At 40.6% G+C, this 21,504-nt stretch overlaps 1 protein-coding gene across 3 annotated transcripts in view; it reads left to right on the top strand.

Annotated features, from left to right (window-relative positions):
• The window catches only part of SMCHD1 (structural maintenance of chromosomes flexible hinge domain containing 1), a 97,253-nt gene extending 78,072 nt beyond the window's left edge, over positions 1 to 19,181 (top strand). For all 3 annotated transcript variants that reach the window (XM_048507563.1, XM_048507561.1, XM_048507562.1), the window contains 7 exons: positions 1,400 to 1,590; positions 3,169 to 3,278; positions 4,022 to 4,092; positions 7,971 to 8,142; positions 9,645 to 9,803; positions 11,697 to 11,805; positions 15,538 to 19,181. In XM_048507563.1, coding sequence (XP_048363520.1) covers positions 1,400 to 1,590; positions 3,169 to 3,278; positions 4,022 to 4,092; positions 7,971 to 8,142; positions 9,645 to 9,803; positions 11,697 to 11,805; positions 15,538 to 15,541 — 816 coding nt within the window. In that variant the 3' untranslated portion in view covers positions 15,542 to 19,181. The remainder of the gene's footprint in view (positions 1 to 1,399; positions 1,591 to 3,168; positions 3,279 to 4,021; positions 4,093 to 7,970; positions 8,143 to 9,644; positions 9,804 to 11,696; positions 11,806 to 15,537) is intronic.
• The last annotated feature ends 2,323 nt before the right edge of the window (positions 19,182 to 21,504 follow it).

Raw genomic sequence — 21,504 nt, 5'->3', positions numbered from 1 at the left:
GAAAGGCCATAGACCTGACATGATTAGAATTATTTAGGGACACTCTCCCACTGCTTGGTGGCTCAGGTGGCTCTCTGGCAGGGTGAGGCAGATTGCTTGCCCCTCTGACACAAGAGCAAGCCAGGTCCAGTTAGGCAGCGGCAGCAGGCCTCCCTTTCTGCTGGGACCAGCCCCACCCTCCCCATTCCCCTGCCCGTCCTCCCACTGCTCCAAACAAAAGGCTGTCTGAAGATAGACTATGATATAGAGCTTTCTCTAGCACAGGAAAAGTTGAAGGAGGACACATGCCCTCTCTGTCACATGCTCCTTTTTCTATTTTCTTATATTCATAACACCAATAAATTTCTAACAAAATAAGACAATAACTTGTTTACATATCTACATGGAAATTTGTAAAATAAATACTTTTTTTGCAGTTTCAGTTTTTGTAATGTAATTGTTACATACATTACTCTGCATAAGAACTTGAAAAGGGGGAATCGAAGGGTATTTATAACAATCCATAGAAAGAAAAAAGTATCTTTTGTCTTATAATTTTTTCATTCCAGTACATAATTAACATCACATAGAGTTCACAAAACCTATTTGTATGTAGTGAATTGTTTCTTTGCAGCCTTTGTTGGTGTCTTGATTTTCTTAGGATGGCTAGATTCCAGATACTGTTAAACCAGCCTGTTTATAGAAAAGGGTTCTGGTTTGTTCAGGATGCCACAGTAACAATTTTAGCAGCTGTAGGCAGAATATTAATTTAGTATCTGAACCAGCAACTAATTTTTTTGAAAATATCCAAACACAATTATCTTAGGATCTGGTGGTATATTACTGCATAAAGTATCACCAATAATCTGTTTCGGCAGAAAGTTAATCTGTGTAAGTTTTGTACATGTCCAGAATACATGGATCAGATCTGCATTTTGCAATTGCAATAAAACAGCAACAATTGTTTGATGATTGTTGTATGCCACCCTGAGCCCAAAGGGGAGGGGTGGGATATTAAAACTAATAATAATAAAAAAAATTTTTGTTACCTTCACTAAAGAACTACAGTAGTTCATCCTTGGATATAGGAGGTGGGTACACACTTCTCCAATGACACTTACTAATTCTGCTCAAGAAGCCTAAAACATTGCTAGGGATCTACCATGGTCTACAAGTTGTCATGAACAGAAAATTGTCTCTGTGTTTAGTCAGTTTCCTGTATAGCTTTTAGCCCCTTTTTAAGCTATGGCAAAGTTGGGAGATTGACTTTCAGCAGTCCCAGCAAAGATAGCCACGCCTCAAGACTGAAGCTGACATCATGCCTTCTGTCTGAACTGAAGGTGGGAGGATATTACGCTGATAATTGGAAAACTTTGACCCCCAAACTTTGACCTTTATTGTTTTAAATTTTATGGACCAGATTGCACACTTGGCAACAATTGAAGAGAATGAAGCAGCAAAGGTTATCTCATGGCATTTGGCGAGTGACATGGACTGTGTAGTCACTCTGACAACTACTGCTGCTCGTCGTATCTTTGATGAAACTCAGGGGCGGCAGCAGGTATTGCCTCTTGATTCTATTTACAAGAAGAACCTTTCAAACTGGAACAGGTAAAATGTGTTTTTGTTTCTCATTTAAATTTTTATTTTCAAGAGCCAGTTTTAATGAACATTTTCACTTTTGTTTTTAGTGCGTTATGTGTGGTGGAGAAATTGCAATGTTATGTTTCTTTTAGAGATTGACCACTCAGTACCTGTCCATATTTATCCAGTGGGACTTGCTCTCTTGTATATGTACATAAGATTTGAGTTGAGGTTCTGCAAATGTCCTTCCAAGTAAAAACTTTCAAGTTATTTTCTTGTAGAGGTGAGCTAGACAAGGTGGCAACAGATCCACGTGTTTCTTTATAAATCTTTCCATATTATGCAAACATGGTGCATGGGCCTAGTTTTAACAACAGAAGAGATGCACTGCCAAAGAGCACAGAACTTTGCCATTGCACCATTTTCAGTTGGAGGACTGATGTAAGAGGAAGAGCTAATTGCCTCCTCACTCCAGTGTCCATGGTCCTGTTTGATATCAGAACCACTCTGATTGCTTTGGACATTGAAGGATATGATCATAGATCCCTAACATCACATAGATCCCTAACATAAAGTTTGGCCCTTAGAGATACAGGAACTAGTGACAGCACAATGTTCTCATGCAGGTTTCTGATTTCAGCATTGCATCTAAAAAGATGGTGCATTGTATTCAGGTATGTAGAATTATGTATTAACTTGATTTATACCTTGCCTTTTTCCCCAGTGGAGATCCAAAGTAAAGTAGGCTTGGCAAAGTATGTGTGACTGGCCCAGCAAGTTTTCATGGCAGCAAGGGGATTCAAACCTGGGTCTCCCAGTTCCTAGTCTTATACACTAACAACTACACCACATGTCAGGGTCATACTCCAAAATAAATGCTGCAATTTGCATAAGCCAAAGTCACTGTTTAGAAAATCTTTTTAATCTATGTAGTGTACATAAATCCACAAACTACTGAAAAGAATAGAAGTTTCACAATAACTGATTTGGAGGATTACATCCATGAGGTCTGATAGTGACATATAATGCAACTTAAGAATCAGTTTTTAATCATGTAGTTTTAGTTAGAATAAATAAGAAAGTCTTGTCAAATGTCCAGCTTTAAATAGCAGTTGAATGGTTTAACACCTTCAAAAATGAGGTGTTAGTATCTTCAGGCAGGGACCTGTAGTCCCTCTGATCTGAGATCCTGTGCCGGCCAAATCAGCACAGTTAAAAAGTAAAAGATAAAAGTCCTGCCAAGAACTGAGGTTTGCAAAGTTGAAGAGAATGGTGTTGATAGCCTCTGCCTTATCTTTAATAGCTCAGACTATTCCAACCACTTAACGAGTGGAAAAATTTACTTAGTCATAGGAGAGCCTCTTTATGATGCTGCTACTCCATCACCATCTTTGGATTTAGTTAGTATAGTGAGCCCCTCCCCCAGCCCGCCTTGCTACACCACTATGGTATTTCTTTTTATATTATTGGTATTTCTTTCAATACTATTTTATATATTCGAAAGTGTTATGTTTTTTAGATGCTGCAAGGAAGGCTGTGCTGTGTTGGCTGCAACAGACTAATTCATCTACCCCTCTGTAACTTTTAAAAATTATTTTTAATCAGGCCTTTACCTCACTTTCGAAATGGAAGGAAATGTTTCGATCCTCTTGGAAATCCAGTGTTTGCCAGACATTTGCTAACATTTCCAGAACACCAAGAAAACTGCCAGACAGGTAAGTGGTCATTGAGTGGGACTTGGAATCATATTACAAACAAACACATCTTAGTGGCAGCATTTTTCTGGCTTTGAAGTCTTGTAATGTGAAAAGATAAGGAGAAAAAAGTCTGACTTTTTTAAAAAAAAAGTTGGGGGGGTTAAAGTGTTTACTAAACTATGGAAAATTGGGGCAAAATAAGTAAACGAAATGTGACTATAAATACAGTGGTCAGCTTCACATGTTGAATGATATGAGTTTCTAGTGGTTGCATTGAAAGGCAAAATATGCCTAATGATTTCTAAATATTTTATGGCAGTTGTCAATGCATTATTAATAATGCATTACTTTTTTGTTATTGTTATTAACTTATTAATAATGCAATACTTTTTCCAAAGTATTGGAAAAAGTATGCTCTTTTGGTTAATTGTTTATGAAACTCATTGTTAAACCAAATTATCTAGATAGGATTTTCACCCATGCTTTCTGCTAGCATTTTGTGGAAAACAAGATTATGTAATATGCACTTTGGAATTTCAGTCATTTGAATTTCTTATACTTGATAATGTTATATTCATCGCAGTTGTTCCCGTCTAGTATCCTGGGGGGACATTGGTCCATTCTTGTTCGAAATGCTAAAGTTCTATCAAACTACCATATCAAGATGTCATGTACTGATGTGAAGTAAGAACTAGGTTACATAGTGGTTGATAGTATGATGTTTCATTATTGAAATATAATTGTTTAATTTGACTTTGTAGTGTTTGGATTGATCTTAGGAGACACCATTATTGTTGACAGTTTAGACGCTGCCAATCATTACAGAAAAGAGGTATGTATTATACCTTCAGATGGGGTGTTTGTGCTTGTCTAATTGTGCAAGGCGTTGAGAACAGGATTCAGGGATGCACAATGTATAATGGCCACAGTTCCTTACAATGTTGTAGAGGTTGCTTTGGAGTTTTAATTGCCGATAAATGAGGTTTATGAGTTTTATAAACATTACATTAAAAGTTGTAATTTAAATCAGGAGAAAATATGTATTATTCCTAGAAATAGTCCAATCTTTTCTTTGTTTTTTCAAGCAATAGATTCATTGCCAGATTTATATTTACCTTTTTAGCATTCTGACCTAGAGAGAAATGCTTATTTCAATCAAAAATGAAAAGATAGGGCTTCCAATTTCTGTACTGGAATTAGGCCAGATTTATTTGTGATGCAGATCAGGGGTTGCTAAACCAGGGTTTACAAGCCACATGCAGCTCTTTGCATCATGATGTGTGGCTTGCAGCCAGAGAGGCTGGTTGGTGGAATAGGTCTCCCCCTCTTCTAGCCTGTCTGCTGCTGTGCGTGGCCTTGTCCGTGGCTGGGCTGCTGCCCCTTTTCTATGGAGCAAGAAGGCCCAAGGGACAGTAAGAGCTTGAGCACAGGGGGCTGATACAAAAGTGCCCAATGCCCTGTAGCCCTTGTAATTCATATAGCCTTCACAACATATCAGCTGGATTTTAAATGACTCACAGTATTTCTACTAGCAGTAATAGACTATAATTATCATTACCAATATCAGTTTTTATCCCTTTTGTTTTTATTTTGATAGTCTCATTTAATATTAATAAAAAATTATAAAAAATACATACATGAACAATTATTACATATCTGTGCTTCTTAATGTTTATATAAAAATGTGTAAACAGAATGGGCATGTAACAATAAAAACTTGTCTTTTATTTGTTCATGACTTGTGAGTCAAAACATCTGAAGTTTATTCTATGTGGCTCTTACGTTAAGCATACCTGGCCGACTTCATCTAGGAATGGGAAAACAAAACCCTGGTTCACTAAATTAGAGTACACTAATGTGGAAGAGTGAGGAATCCAGATTAGACACTTTAACCACCCCTCTTAATCACTACACCATTCTGGGTCTTGTGGCACTATTATGGTCACCTGCCTGGCACCATAATATGCAAACATTCTTTATACTTGACTTAGAGCAATGCTTCCCTCAGCTCCTGTTCATTAACTCCTATCTTGTACTTAAGATTTATTCATATTTTTATCTTCTGGACACATGGGAAGGATGCTTTCCAGAAATTCCATCAGGACTTCAACAATTGCCCCTCAGGCATCAACCATAGTATGAAATAGTCCACACAAGGAGTAAATTTCTTGGACATTTTGTGAAACTATGTTATGAATGCATAAGCACCACCTTATATGAAAAACCTGGTGGCCATTAAACATACTTCATGCTTCCAGTTACCACCATAGCCAACGGTCAAGTTCTGGTTAGAATCACATTTGTTGTGATCCCTCAGGCAGGAACTCTGACCTAGGGGATGGACCAAAGACATTTTTGGACTAAAGAACCCACCCAGTAATGAAAAGGAACAGATTCACAAAACCAGATTTGGCCAGCCTTCTACAGACCCCGAGGGGGTAACAATAGAGCATCATTGGTCATGGCCTACAGCTCATTAACTTAAACCACTTCACTGCTTCATTATTGACCTACAACCTCTCCGGTATATGGATATTTTTCAATCTCAGACCTTGGGTAGCAGGCCTTTCTAAAAATAGCTTGTCACCAACAACAATGAACTACTCAACAGAGACACAAACCCAGGAACCAAAGCTTGTAACAGACCAAGATGCTGACTTTGTTCCCATATACCAAAGCAATATTGTCTCAGGACCTAATAATATGAGTTCCACCATCCTGGGCTCATCAACTTGCACATCATCTAATTTAATATATCACATCATGTGCCTGTAATGCCCTTCTGCTTTCTTCATTGGACAAATATGTTGGTCTCTGTGAGAGAATCAAACACAAATCAGACATAAGAAGTCAAATCCTCTAGAAGATAGTGGGGGGACATTTTGCTCTCCTGGGACATACTATCACAGACTTGAAAGTCCTTGTTCTACAGGAAAACTTAAACTATAACATGAAAAGGCTCAATTAGAACTCATCAAGAAATTAAACACAATATGTCATCCTAGCTTAAACAGAGACTTGGATTTCCTTACTCACTGCAGTCTCTATTGTATGGGACTCACTTTTTAGATATTTTAGTTAGGTTTTCTTAACATGCTTTGTCAAACCATAAATATCACATCTTCTCTGTGTTTCAATACTTCAACATTAAAATCATTTAAAATAAAATATATAAAATAATTCAGTAAAACATATAGGGCCTTTCCCCACTTACCTTAAGCCCCGCACTACTCTCCTCAAGTAGCGCGGGGTCCCAGGGCACTGCCCACTGCAGGGGCGGCGACAACGCAGCCGCCCCGACGCTGCCGCTGTCGCGCCCCCTCAGCGCGCGTCATTCCTGGTGCTAGAGAAAATGGCTCCTTTTGACGACCCCGCGCAGAGTGCAGGGTTGTGGCGAAGCCAGGGCGCACGCCAGAAATGACGTGTGCAGTGAGTAGCGCACAGCGATGGCGGTAGAGGGAAAAGTGGGGAAAGGCCCATAGACATAACTCTTGTGGTATAATGTCCTTTAACAGGAAAACATTTCCAGTACAGGTGTAAAGTAACCCTGACTGTTTTGTGGGCAGCCAGCTTTCTGAATCTGTGTAGGAGGAGGCTCTTGGAGATGTTAATAAACGGTTTGCTGTGCGGAACATCTGAATATCTTATGCATATACTTTATGCCCTCTTCTGATATAAGGATATTGTACCTCTGCATATGGAGTCTTCCCATTAGACTTCTCTAGGCGCTACAAGATGGCTTCTCTTGATGTAGCCTTTGCAGAAAAGGTTTGCAGTTATAACTAACATATCTTCCTGGTGTTCCAGTCAGGGTTACTTTACACCTGTACTGGAAATGTTTTGAGAAGAGAAGATTTTGTTCACTGTCCTAAGAATAGTTCCCTGAACATAAGCACCATTAAATAGAATGAGACGTTTTCAAGAAGGCCCACTTAGGATTTCTTTCAGTACTATCTTAAGCAGAGTTGCATCCTTCCAAATCAGTTAAAGTCACTGGGCTTAGAAGGGCATAACTCTGTTTAGCATTATACTGTCACTCTCTCTCCTGGTCTGTTCCTGATATCTGTTTTCCCAGAGAAAGGACTTTCTGGTTTGGATCAAGAGATGTGCAAGTGAAAGCATGACTGAATTTCATGCAGTTTTGCTGGTACAAGATCTTGTGCAACATCTAGCATTTTTCTCCCTATTATTATGTATGTGTCAAATGCTGTCAAGTAGCTTCCAACTTATGGCAACTATGAACCGACGTCCTCAAAAACGTCCTATCGTTAACAGCCTTGCTCAGGTCTTGCAAACCTAGGACCATGACTTCCTGTCTAATACATTGCCCAGAAATTGGTTACACACAACATCTTGCAGCAGCAAAAATGCAACTGAGCATACAATATACAATAAGTTTGTTTTAGTGCAATCAACAACTGTTCTGTTTTTCTTGAATTTCTACTTGCACAAACGTTCTAGTGCATGCCAAAATTTTGCTCTGGATTCAACCCCCTGACTTCAAGGAAGTTGTGAAGGTAGGAAAGAAAATTTCCAGTTTTCCCTGTTTGATGGATGTATAACATACACCTAGCTGTAGTTTTTAAGCACGTTTCTTTTTTCAGTTATGAAAATATTGATTTAGGACCCCCCACATAATAAAAAATATTTATAATATAATTATTATTATGATATATTAAATATTATTTCTGTTTGCTTTTGTTTACATAGGTTGTTAAATTTGCATATTGCCCAACTTTACTGACAAGAGAAGGAGACAGAGTTCGCCCAAATGGAAAATTTGGAGGCCTTCAGAATAAAGTTCCTCCAGTGGATAAACTTAGAGGAATGGTATTTGCAGCACCTCTGCCACAACAGTACAATGTTCTCTCCACACAGATAGGTGTGTTAAGAACATTATATATGGAATCTGTTATAGAGCTTTGTGTTAAACTTTTGCTATACTTAAAATTTATTTAGAATGTTTTAACTAAAATATATTTATATTATTAGTTAAGTCTGCCACATGCATCCAAAGACAATAGAAGTTTGACCCTGTAGCTTTTTTACATTTGTTTGGATTTGACCCCCCTGCCCTTCTGTAAAGTCAAATGAATAATTTATGTTGAATGTTATCACAACTCTTGCAGATCTTACCTAAAGAATCTTGGTATTACGTTATTAGTTTCCATTTGTTTATTTTTGGTTTATTGGACTTGCATCATACAAAGCTTCTGTGCATCATCTTAGAAAAATTTTGAATAGTTTTAGATACTTGGAAAATATGCATGAGCATCCATTCTTTGACTCTGTGATCATTACAGCTTCATTTCATTTGTACAGTTCAGCGCTCCAATTTGTGCAGCCGTGCATGGGCAGCAGAATATGCTGCTAATTGCCTGCTCTTGTGATTATAAAAAGTGTCAATGTCCTTAAGAATATGGACTGCAATAGATTTTCATAAGTTTGGAACTTGTGAGAAATTGAGGATTAATAAACTGTTGTGAAATCCATGTCTCCCCCTTCCAACACAGAGCTAAACTACTGAGCTGTAAGGCTAGGGTGAATAGCTTTTCAGCTCATCTGATCCTGCTGTTAGTGCAGTTGCCCTTTAACATTGACTGCATTGGTTCAGAGCTGCAGGGAGGAGTGGTATTTTCCTTTCCTTTCCTAAAAAGTGGCTTTTTCTGCACAGATCTCCCAAAACATTTGTAAAACATTGTCAGACCCCTTTCCTTTTGTTTGCACTCACCCCCTTGATTCCTGGCTGCCATTTTGTGACACCCCCCCTTTTTTTTGGTTCCATGTTGAATCAGTACCTCACAGCCTTGTGCTGCATCCTCTGCTCCTCGTATACTGGATGCTTCAAAGATTGCCGCCCCCCCCCCCCCCAAATAAAAGAACAAACAGCTAAATGCTTCAAATAGACAAGGGGAACTGAGTGAGCTCAGAGGATGGCGCTGAGGAGGAAGTTCAGAGAAGCATGGGAAACATAATCAGTAGATCATAAAACTGAGGATGTTTTCAAAATGTTTCAGACAGAGACTTGCTTTAAAAAGGGATTTATTTAAAACATTTTGTGGCTGGAAATAAAATGGTTGGGGTTAAAAACAATGTGGAACTCCATGGAGGAAATGTTTTATTTCCTGCCTCAAAACGTTTCAAATGAATTGTGCAGAAAAGCTGAGTATGGAAGATTTTGAGGGGATAATTCTCTCTTATCATTCCAGTATTCTAGCAGCTGTTATGAGTCTATAGAGGATTTACTATCCTAAACATCACCCCTCCCCATCTTTTAACTTCAGGGTCCTTACGAAGAGAATTTTGGTCTTGTGAATGGAGGAAATAGTAGAAATAGCTTACAGATAGTTTCCAATTATATCCAACTGTTCTTTTGCCTGTTAGAACTCCTTCACCAGTACCACGCAACAGTTGTCAGACTTAATAAAGTGAATGCAGAACATGAAGAGCAGGAGCAGTCATTAAATTCTCCAGACATGCAAAAAAAGAAAGAAGAACTTGCTGAACAAGAGAAGGATCTCAAGTCAATAGAGGAGAAAATAGGTATGTATTCACTTGTATGTCATGAAGTCAAAAAGTTATTATATGTAAATATACCTCTTTTAACTGTTCTACTTTTGATAGCATAGGCAAAGCTCACCATAAAATTCATTTTATTACTGCATTCTGATTTTATCTTCATTTATTGTGTTTTATATATTTAGTTTGTTCTCCAGCCATCCAGTTCTCAAGGTAGCAAACATCAGAATCATAAAATATACAAAAAGCCCCAAAACAAAAGTACATCTTTAAATCATCCAGCAAAAATATTATAAACATTCATTTAAATAAAAACAATAAATACATGGCAAAATAGTGACTTTCTGTATTCTGTAATGTCTAAGGCCGTTTCCGCACGGCCCATTAACGACAGCCTGGGGGCGCTAAAAACGCCGCCCCCAGGCCGCCGTTCGCACAGGCGCCGCTGCTGCAACGCAGCAGCAGCGACCTGACTGCGCTTCCCTCCCCCCAGGGCGGCGTCAGGCCGCCCTAAACAACAACCCTCTAAAGGGTTGTTGTTGGGGAGGAAGCGTCTTCCCGGCGGCGCGGTGCAAACCACGCCACCGGGAAGACGCAGCCCGTCCGCCCCACTCACGCTTTATCATCAGCCGCCAGCTGGGCGCCGCAGCGCCCGCCCACGCTGCCCTCCGGACCTCCAGGGGTCGGAGGGCAGCGTGCTGCGAACGCCCAGCAGGCTTAATTGATGAGGACACCGTGAGTGGGGCGGGGACGGGGGAAGAGGCGGCTCCGTGCGGAGCCGCCTGCCGTCTGCTGGCCTCCGCTTCGCCCGTTCATGCGAACGGGCTTGCGCCCCCACGCCGCCAGAACTCTTGGCGGCGTGGGGGCGCATCCTGGCCGTGCGGAAACGGCCTAAGAGAATTTTCTAGACTATATAAAAATATTTGGCTATAGTGCAACAGATTTTCTCACTGTGTGTTTGTGTGTATACATATGTATATGAGTGAGTGAGTGATCTGGATAGCCCCAGGCTAGTCTGATTTTGTCAGATCTCAGTTAGTCAGGGTCAGCCCTAGTTAATATTTGTATGGGCAAAGTTTAAGGAGTGTGTGTGTGTGTGTGTGTGTGTGTGTGTGTGTGTACATTGTGTTTGTAACATCTTACTTGTAATCAAGCATCTTACGCTGAGTTATTTGTAAAGTGGTTGCCCTTTTGTAGAAACCCCACAGTCCTAAATGCAGGGTAGGACAGGGTAGTGGAGGTCTCTATGAACTGCAGAGAAAATACTAGTGGAATGCTTCCCTACCTCCTCACAACCCACCCCCCAATAGCAAGGACCAAGGGTTTTTAAATATATATATATAACTGGGCAACAAAAAGTCCCTTCATCTTAGAAATTAGAGGGTCAAATGGGGCCCCTCGTGTCCTTGGCCATGAAGCTTACTACCTAGGCCCTACCTTCCCCATTCAGTCTTAACTATCTCATGAGTTCATTGTGAGGGTAAAATGGGGGAGTTGAGAATTATGCAAACTGCTTGGAGACCCTGGGAGGAAATAAAGCATTAAAAACATAGTAGAAAGGCTGGTAGCCTTAGAGAACAGTTCATAGGCTTGGGCCTGTCAGACAGGGAGGGCTTGGAGTTCAACCTGCTAGGGAAATAAGCATTATGTTACTTGTTTCTTTTCAATCTGGAGTCTAGAAGGGAAGGAGCTTGATTTCAGGCTATACACAGAGTAGAATAAAAGTTATTCCCTTGAGTCCAATTTCATCTACGCATAATGCATCAGGCATTAGTGGTCATGATACTCCTAAATTACAGATATCTTTGTGGGTTGCAAAATCTTTTTAAAATCTAATGTAAAGTTATCTATTTGAGTCTATTTCTGAATGTATAGTTACTAGCATTAAAATAGCATCCATATTTGTGATCTTTGTAGGTATGACTCCAACAGGCCGATGCTCCAAATCATCACTTCGATCAAAAGCGCTTGATGTGAATGATAGTCCCAGTCCTCCAAAAAGAATGCGGAGAGAAATATTTAAAAGGTTACTAAGATTAGTTAATCTGATCTATACTGAACTCAAATAAAAAGCTGCTCTTTTGAGGGGGGGGTGCCTCCTTTGGCATGAATTTTCAGATACAGTGTCAGCAATGTAGTCATCCCAATTCTGCATTATATTATTCATTATATTTATTTTTTAAACCTATCAGAATTTGTTACTGTTTAGATGACTACATAGTACTTCTATCTGTTATCACATGGATTGACATCCCAGTTCATAATATTGTGATAGGCTTCTCCGATATTCTGTCGTATATTCTTTACAGTTGTGCTGTGTCAGTGATAGCAGAGACATAACATAGTTACAGCTTTATGTCAGCATTAAAGTCAACAGCATGATATCATTAGAAACTAAACATAAAGCAAAAACCAATGCACCCGCTGCCTTAACCGCCCAGGAAACTCTGCTGCCACCCCCCTAATTGCATTGTCACTTGCTGACTGTGGCTTCTGCTTGGTGTGTTCCTGGTTTTCACTAGCCAAACCATGGCAATAGTGGGGATGTGGTGAATATACCCTTTGATTCGTATACTTCTTCCTTACAAAGAAGCATAAGTATGGTCTCATGATTGTTAATCTCTTCTGTTGGAGTCATGCATGGCCTAGCAGTCAGAGGTTTGTATGTGGAATATAGAAGCTTCCCAAAAGAAGAATCCAGATTGACAACATTAATAATGTCACACACACATACACTAGATTCTGATGTGAAACTTTTTTGCAAGAGAGAGGGAAGGGAGCTCTAAGCATAAGGAAAGAATAAAAGCTGACTGGTAACTCCATGGAAAAGAACAATGTGGTGGAAAATAGGGTGGGAGTTTGAGGCTTCCATAAGACAGAACTCGCCTTGAGGGTTCTTTTGGAAAGGCAGGATATAAATACCGGTATTTTAATAAAATTTCAGAAAGGAAAAAGAAGCAATGGGATTGGAACAGACATCCTATTTACAGAGCAACTCCCTTAATCACATAGCTGCAAGAACAAAGACCTAGAATCAGTCTGCCATGAACATTCCACCTTTCACCCATCCAGAGATGTCAACCACTTAATACCGAAAGGACCGTGTGCAGCCATTGCTCATTAGGGCTTAGCATGTAACTCTATCCCAGATTCCACACCTGGCTACATTCCCCCAGAGTAAAGGCATGTGCATGTCTCAAAAGTAGTCAAAATGACTAGCACATAGACCATTATCAGTAGCGTATCTGCCTAGGGACAGATATGCCACTGCCTCGTCGTTTTCGTGCACCCCTTCCTGCTCCCCAAGCCCCACCCCTAGCCTCAGTGCTTATAAAAGAAGGTCTCCGAGGCCGGGACTGCATTCTCTTCTGGCCTCCCAGAGGGGGGCATCCTGGAGACAATTTGTCTCTGGGTGCCATTTACCCCTGGTACGCCACTGACCAATACCCCTACATGTTCTAGAATATTTTCCATTTGCCCAGCCCCATTCGTTCCATCCTGGACGGGGACAGCAATGGTGAGAATCTCTGTGGTGCAGTCTTTAGACTGTGGAGACCAAGTTTTAGATCTAAACTCAACTTTGAAGCCATGGATCAACTTAGTCTTGCCCTTGGATGTGTCACTCACATAGGAAGATAGAATAGTAGCAGAGACAAGCATGTAAGCTGCTGTGAGCTTCTTGGAACAAAAGCTCAGTAAAAATGTGATAGACAAATGTTTTTAATCCATAGTATTTATAGCTGTTTTGATGAATGTTCAAATAGCTTCCCATACATTACTTTTCTTGATTCTTATAGTAATGCTGTCAGGCAGACCAGTGTTAATATTTCCATATGGACAAAGAGGGGACAGAATCTGAAGGAGAGTGGCTTGTCTATGATGAACTTGTGAGTTCATGGCAGTGAGAAATTCAGCTCTGGAATTTGCTATCCTTTGGCAGTTCCTCCTCATGCCTATGTTTGTGACTTATTCATCCATTGTTGTTTTTGCTCCATGTGTCATGGCTGTTATCATGCATTCAAAACTGAGTGCATTTGGCAAAAACTGAAGACAGGTAGAAAATATGTTCAGTAATAAGAGGTGGTTGTGCTTCCCACTTTCTTCATGAGTAAATAGTTCTGAGAAAGCTAGTGGTGTTCATCTATCTTTTTTTGAACTCTCTTTAGTATAGTCTATGTATACAAATTGCTTGCTTTTTAGCCAACCTCCCCACCCCAAAGTTTCCTGGCTCTCCTAGTTCTCCATGTTCAGGGCAAAAGAGAAGTGGCCTCTTGCTGCATGTCCTAACATGAAATGTGTTTTCTGGCGGAAATTTGCATACTTTTGGTGATGCGGTTGTGGTGATTGGCTCCGTGGAGTAGTCAGAATCATAAATGACATTGTAATTCTGCAGGTGGAAAAAGATGAGGGAAGTCAGGTAGCTGAAGGTTTTCCATCAACTCCATTTAGGTCTGCCAGACCCAGCCTGTTAAATTTTTTCTCCCACTGCCACTTAAAGCAGCAATGGGAAACACCACCAAGGGGCAAGGATTCCCTTAACTCCATTGGATGTGTTAACTTATGACACATTTTGGCTGATGTCCAGAGTCAGGCAGCTGGCTATGACAGGAGACATGAACAGTGGATACCGTCCAAGGACAAGCACAAATAATTCAAAGTGCAAAGCATCAGAGCAGGTGAGAGCAAAGCCAAAAAGCGTGGTCAGGTTTGGTCTGGAAGAGAGAGGTTTGCAGGGTGCAGCATATGGTTCAGCTGGAAGGGCAGGCACACAAGCAGCATTTTGCTCCCACACAAGGCTCCCTTCACTGGCTGTTTACATAGGGAATTATTTCACTGGGACAGAGAAGCTGGCTGCAGTTAATTAGATTATTTCGCCATTCTCAGGTTGGTGTAATTTGTCTGCCTCAATGCTGCTGTCAGGGATTGATCTCCTCTGACCCAGCAATCTTGGGCTTCTTCATCTCTCCTGAATTTTACATCTTAAACTCCTCCACTGCTCTAGAGGATGCAGTGACTCCAAAGGTGAGGCTGCCACTTGATGGGTCTCAGGCACGACCTAAGGACTGAGGGCACTGTGCCATATCTTCTGCCTGTGACCTCTCCCCTGTTACAACTTCTGCCTGCAAGTTCTCCTCCTCTGTAATGAGCCCTGGGCTGGGTCTGACTTGTTTCATCTCTTCCTCATCTCAGGAGGTGTCACCATGTTAACCCACAACAGTGGATGTAATGTAAATCTGACATTTCAGGGAAGGAGAGAGTGAGCCCAGGATTCCAGCTGCCCTCTTCCTCATTATGTCCCCCACAATTCCACTCAGTCTTCTGGTCAGAATACCAGCCAACGGAGCCTCTTGTTGGCACAAGGTGTCATTGCAGTGTAAGCTTCCCTACCCATGCAGTGTTGTGCTCCTCTATTGTATTGGGATTTGGCAGCACTCATCCCCCTCAGCAGATTTAAATGGAGAATAGGATTATTTTGATGATCCTTTAACCAAAAAACCCCTCTGAAAATAGCAAGAATAAATTAAGTGCAAAAGAAAGGGTTGAAGTTGTTCTTGTCTCCTCATTAGAAGACATCCCTTAAATCATTAATTACCAGAGGATTTTGTGATGTATGTTTCTCCAGGCTGTCCACGGAATAGTTCTTTCTGTATTCTTACAACCTACAGAATGTAAGATCTGTAGCAAAAACAAATAAAAGATTGGCCTTTAAGCCACCTGATAACAATTTATGCATAACTTGTGCTTATGTTTGTTGTAGTTGAGAAGAATGGATCTTGTCTTCTCCCACAAAGAGGCAGCAGCAAACCACAGATGTTACATCTGAAGTTAATGGATGGTCCAGAAAAAAGAAAACTTTACTAGCCAGATTGGCTACAAAGTACCTGTATAGTAAAATATGCATAACCAAAATGGGAAAAGATTGTTACTGTCATTAAAACTTTTATACTGTTCAAAGGGAGCCATTTTGTTGTAGTAGCAATCATTTCAGTTAGCATAATCTTGTATAGTTTTCTACGTTTTTGTTGAGCAGCAATTATTAAACTGTAAAATGTGAAAATGTAAATGTTTCATTTATGAACAATTCAAAATTTTGCAATGAATATTGAAATATTAAAAGTTTTGTTAGCACAATGATATATTTCAGTGTAGATTTCTGAAAATGTAAACATTTTTTCAATTTTTTAACCGTAATTTTGTAGAAGATAATATCCCAAACTGTTCTATATTTAGCAACTGAAATCACAGAATTGTAAAGGTGGAAAAGGCCATCTAGTCCAACTCCATGTTCAAATCAAGATCAGCCTAAATCACAAAATATAAGATTTGGTTCAGAAATATTCTGGATCTACATATAAATTGCTTCAAGCATTGTCCCCACATAAACTATAGAGACTTCCTATAGAATTGAGGATAAGAATGTGTGCAGCTTGAAGACTGATAGACAAATTTGTCTTCTATTTCACACTTTTATATACTTGCTATCTATAATCAGTAGGAGGCAGATTTTTTGAACTTAAGTTTTTACTGCAGCCTATGAGTGATTATGATCCCTCTCAGCACAGCTCCAGTTCTGGCACAATCAGGACAGACACTAGGCTTGAAGACATCATTGGTAAGCACAACTCTGAGGGGAAAATTGGGGGCATCCTTCATCTTGACAAGGTTCCTCAGATACCAGGCATTTTTTTCCTAGTCCTACAAATATTCATAGAACTATAACCAATAAGAGTCTAATTTTCTCCCCTATCCATTGGAATGAAATTTGCCGGTATTAACACCTGCCACTTATGAGATCCTTCTTAATAAATTTCAGATTAAGAGAAAGTGTCCCTATTGCTATCTTGCAGAACAGATCTAAGGAGGTTTGGTAATCCAAGAAAACAAGTAATATGGCATAGTGGGCAAAAATGATCTATATGTGATTTTTATAGCCCAATCCTATACGGGGGGGGGGGGGGGGAATGGGATTTTGGAGCCAGCGCTGGGTTTTGCCAGTGTGCCCACCCCACCAGCATAAGTGGCACTTAGCCAGTGAGGAGAGAAAATTAGAAGGTGGGCAGGCACCGTGGACCTCAGCTGCACACAACCCAGGAAAATGCCAGTGCAACTGGGAGCATTCAGGGGATGGAACTGAGTTTAGTCAGCCGCCACTGGGCTCTTAGTGTAACCCTTGGATTTACACAGAGGTGGATTCAGCTGATTTGCACTGGTTCTGCCGAACCATTGTTAACCGTCTGGAATCCTAGGGCAACCGCAGATCAGGCCGCATCCCCCCACCCAAAATCAGAAAGGGAGGCCGGGGGCGCAGCAGCCAGGTAAGTGGGCAGCAAGGGAGCGCACAGCAGGGGGAGCGAACCTGTGGTTGCTCTTTTAGAACCCCACCACTGAACTTATACCACCCAAATGCTGGTATAAGTCCATTTGGGGCTATGGAGGGCTTTCAGGCAGCCGAGTTTTTCAGATCTTCGCTGCCTTCCAATGCTTCCTAGAAGCCCTCTGGAGGCAGAGCTGCTGCAGAGACGTCTCTGGCCATGGTGGCCTCTGGATTGGGCTGTTAAATGCCTTTGAGTAAGCACAGCATTTACCAAGAATGTAGAGCAGAACATGGTGCCCACCTGGGTGACATGGCACCTACCAGCACCTTGCTTGGAACCATTTTTTAAAGAGTGTGCCACATGGGTGACTCTGTTTCCCATGACAGCCATGTTGTGGTTGTGCTCACCACCTTGTGTCAGCATTTCAAAGGTGCCTGCAGCCTGAAAAAGGTTGGGGAGCCCTGATGTGGAATGATCCTGGTATCAGCCATGAACATATCAGGTGAGGACAGGGCAGAGCTTGCAAAACCACCACTTTGCTTGTTCGGTATTATTGCTGTTAGCTTTTACTTATTGTTTTAACACACAAATAACCCCATTCATGTCTGAAATGATGTGGGGCACTGTCTCTTTTGAACAATAAATGGAGTATTTGGGAGGAACGTTTGGATTTTGATTACTTAGCATCTAAGTGCACACCCCTGCAAAATGTGCACCATTAAAAAATTTTGTAATGCTACTCTTCCAATCCAGATTGCTTTCTCTTGGCTACACAGCTATTTTTTTTCTCATTTAGAAGTAAGAAGAGGAGGAGGAGAGTTGGATTTATATTCCCCCTCTTTCTCTCCTGTAAGGAGATTCAAAGGGGCTGACAATCTCCTTTTCCTTCTGCCTTCCCCCCCCCCCCCCAGCCAAACAACAAACACCCAGTGAGATAGATGGGGCTGAGAGAGCTTAGAATACACAACATTATATTTTAATTACCTACTCAGGTATACATAATTCATTTCAGGGAGTTTAGACTGGAGTAACTCTGCATAGGCTTGCACTCTCTCTCCTTCCTTTTTATTATCAAGTATATTAATCCCCGAATAAAGCTTTATCTATACTTTAATCAGTTTTTGAACCTTTGTTGTGTTAATTAGGCTGCCAACACTATTTATCTGAATCCGCGGCAAAAAATGTTTCCCCTAAAGGGCAATATCTTTGTGGATTTATCTAGATCGAATCACCATTTATTTTGAATGAAAAATATACTTCTGTCTCATCTAGCTCTATTACTCTGAGCTGCTCTGTGTTGGGTGTTGCCTCCCATGTGATATGGCAAAGGTTTTGCTTGTCAAAACACACAACTGCGTTCTGGGACAAAGGCCACTGTTTCCTGCAGTGAGGGAGCGTCTTTAGTGTGCTGGGATCCATTTTAAGAGTTTTTTCTGGCAGAGCTTACTAATAGATCCTCTAGGGAACCCTGGAAATCTTCTAACTACTGGATACCGGCTAAAGCATCAGCTTGGTGGAACTGTCATATTTTAGTTGCACTCTTCCTAAACCAGAAGGGAAGTGAGCAATCAACAGTTCCTTCCAGAAGTAGATGAAAAGAATGCCTTCCTGTGCAAGATGGGGCAAATCCTAGCTATCCTGTGCATGCCTACTACTTCATGCCTACTACTACATGTTCATGCCTACTACTTTGCCTAATGCTCTTGTACATAAATATAAACAAGGAAAAGGGAGGTAAATGTAAGTGTAAAATAGCCTTCTTGAGTCTCCTAAATTAGTTGAGCAAAGACATCTTACAAGCCCTAACTGCTATCAGATAGGAAGATACATTGGGAAAGAATAGGGGGAACTGTTTTCCCATGCAGACTGTTCTGTGATTCAAAGACTCGTTCATTCTTGTGATGGCATGGAGCCCTCTTGTTCCATTGCATTGGTCTGGTTCAGGAATGAATTGACCAGTCACTCAGAGTTTGGAAATCTTGCTACACTGCAGTTACATTTTTAATGAAAAGAGATTACTGGTTTGTTCTTTGTAGATGTATAATTTTCAAAGACTGTGAAGAATAAAAAAACCCCTTTTTCTAAACAATGTGATCTTTTTAAAGCCTGGATTTTTTTGTTTTCAATACAATCAACCTTTTGTGATTCCAAGCCTTGTACATCACCCCCAACAAAATGAGGGCATGTGAAGAGTGCTGAATTCACACTGATGTATGCTAACTACATAAAGTCACAAAACTTAAATATTTGATATCTTTAAGTGAGCTTTGGTGCTTGACAAAGGCAAGGCATATAAGGTCCAATAATGAACTTGAAGACCTGTTCTAGTCAAGTGTTGACTGATTTCTATTATGCATATGTTTTTCTCGTTCTAATGGTCATTTCAAATGGCATCACTTTATGTCCAGTGTAAAAACCTGTAGTTTAAATATATTACGCTGGACATAAAACAATGTAATAACTGGCTGGAATCACTGAGTTGTTGTATGGTTTCCAGGCTGTATGGCTGTGTTCTAGTAGCATTTTCTCCTGATGTTTCGCCTGCATCTGTGGCTGGCAAATGATCCTCTGAAGATGCCAGCCACAGATGCAGGCGAAACGTCAGGAGAAAATGCTACTAGAACACGGCCATGCAGCCCAGAAACCACACAACACCCCAGTGTAATATCTAATCGACCACTAGAGGGAGAAAAACATGTAAGGGGGGGGGGGGGAACCAAGAGGAACTTGCAACTAAGGAAAATGAGAATGGAAAAAAGCCTACCTATATGTAACAGCTGGTTAAGACCTGTGATGGGGGTTGGGGAGTTCTGGTCACTGAGAAGATACAGTGCTGGAGTATAGTGTGAGTTCCTGTGTTAGGAGGTAGTCTGCCATCAGATTATACCTATGAACCACAACTATGCTGAATGTACCAATTTGTGTAATCCTGCATTTTCTTTTTGGATTGTTCATACACCCTATGTATCCTAGAAGACACAACTTCTTAAAGTATTCTATGAGCAAATTCATCCTGAAAATTGCACCTTTTACTTTTTGCTGAGTAACAGCTTTCCTTACCTTTCTTTTCACAGAATGTGGGACTGATAGCCTTTTTATACATTCAGCCTAATCTGGAGAACTCCTTATTTCCATAAAGGGGTTTGTGTTTATAAATATTTTCCTTTATTTATTTGTTTGTTTGTTTGTTTCATGTACACCCCATTGATTACCAAAGTCTTAGGCAGCTTGCACAAGGTTGAAAACAATAAAACATCACAATAAAGACATCACAAATAATCTACACCTGGGCCTTCCATCTAACATGGCTCGCCACCTCCCCCTCCCTTTTCCTGGGGAGAATTTTAAAATTGGGGTTGGCGGACGCCTCTTTTATTGCTATCGCTGTTTTAAAATGGTTTTAGTAATTTATTTAATTGTATTTACATTTTTGTGTTGTACACCGCCCAGAGCCCTTCGGGGATGGGGCGGTTTAAAAGTTTAAGTAATAAATAAATAAAATAAATATAACAATTAAAACAGCATAAAAATTAACACCCTCACCAACCCTCCAGTCCAGCAACTATAGAGAGCTTCCAGGGAGGCTAGCCAATGCCTGGGTGAAGAGAAAGGTCTTCACTGTGCACCTGAAACAATAATGCCAGAAAAAGTTGAAGGCAGCAGGAAAAGAGAAAGACCCACATGAGATGGATAGACTCTATAAAGGAAGCCGCAGCCCCCAGTTTGCAAGACCTGATCAGAGCTTTTAACAAGTAGATGTTTTGGTGGTCATTGATTCATAGAGTTGCCATGAATCAGAAGTGACTTGATGGCACTTAGCACCCAAACACACTTAGGCCCCTTCCGCACACGCAAAATAATGCATTTTCAAACCACTTTCACAACTGTTTGCAAGTGGATTTTGCCATTCCGCACAGCTTCAAAGAGCACTGAAAGCAGTTTGAAAGTGCATTATTCTGCATGTGCGGAATGAGCCTTAGAGAAGGGCAGGGAGCTGTTCCTGTTGACAGCAGAAGCTAGAACTCACAATAACAGGTTCAAATTACAAGCAGAAAGGTATCAGCTGGATGTTGTTGTTGTTTTTGTTGTCATTTATTTGATTTAGTATGCCACTCTACCCCCGAAGGGGCAGGAAAAATTTTTATGGTAAAATTGCTTCAATAGTGGAAATGGTTTCCCGGGGAGGTGGTGAGTTTCCCCCTCACTGGCAATCTTTGAGCAGCAGGACAAACACTTGTCAGGAATAGGGTCCCCAGGAATTAAACCTGGGATCTGTTTCACCTATTACAACTCAACTGAACGTAAATATTGGGTTTTTAAAAAAATTTAAAAAGCTGAATGCTGCTTTGCTTCCCATTTGTTCTTCCAAGAGCTAAGAGTGCCCCAATCAGGTATTATATTTAAAACTA

This window comes from Sphaerodactylus townsendi, linkage group LG09 (genome assembly GCF_021028975.2).
Source record: "Sphaerodactylus townsendi isolate TG3544 linkage group LG09, MPM_Stown_v2.3, whole genome shotgun sequence".
NCBI classification, from domain to species: Eukaryota; Metazoa; Chordata; class Lepidosauria; order Squamata; family Sphaerodactylidae; genus Sphaerodactylus; species Sphaerodactylus townsendi.
Note: the sequence above shows the minus strand (reverse complement) of the source record. Positions and strands in the feature narration are given on the sequence as shown.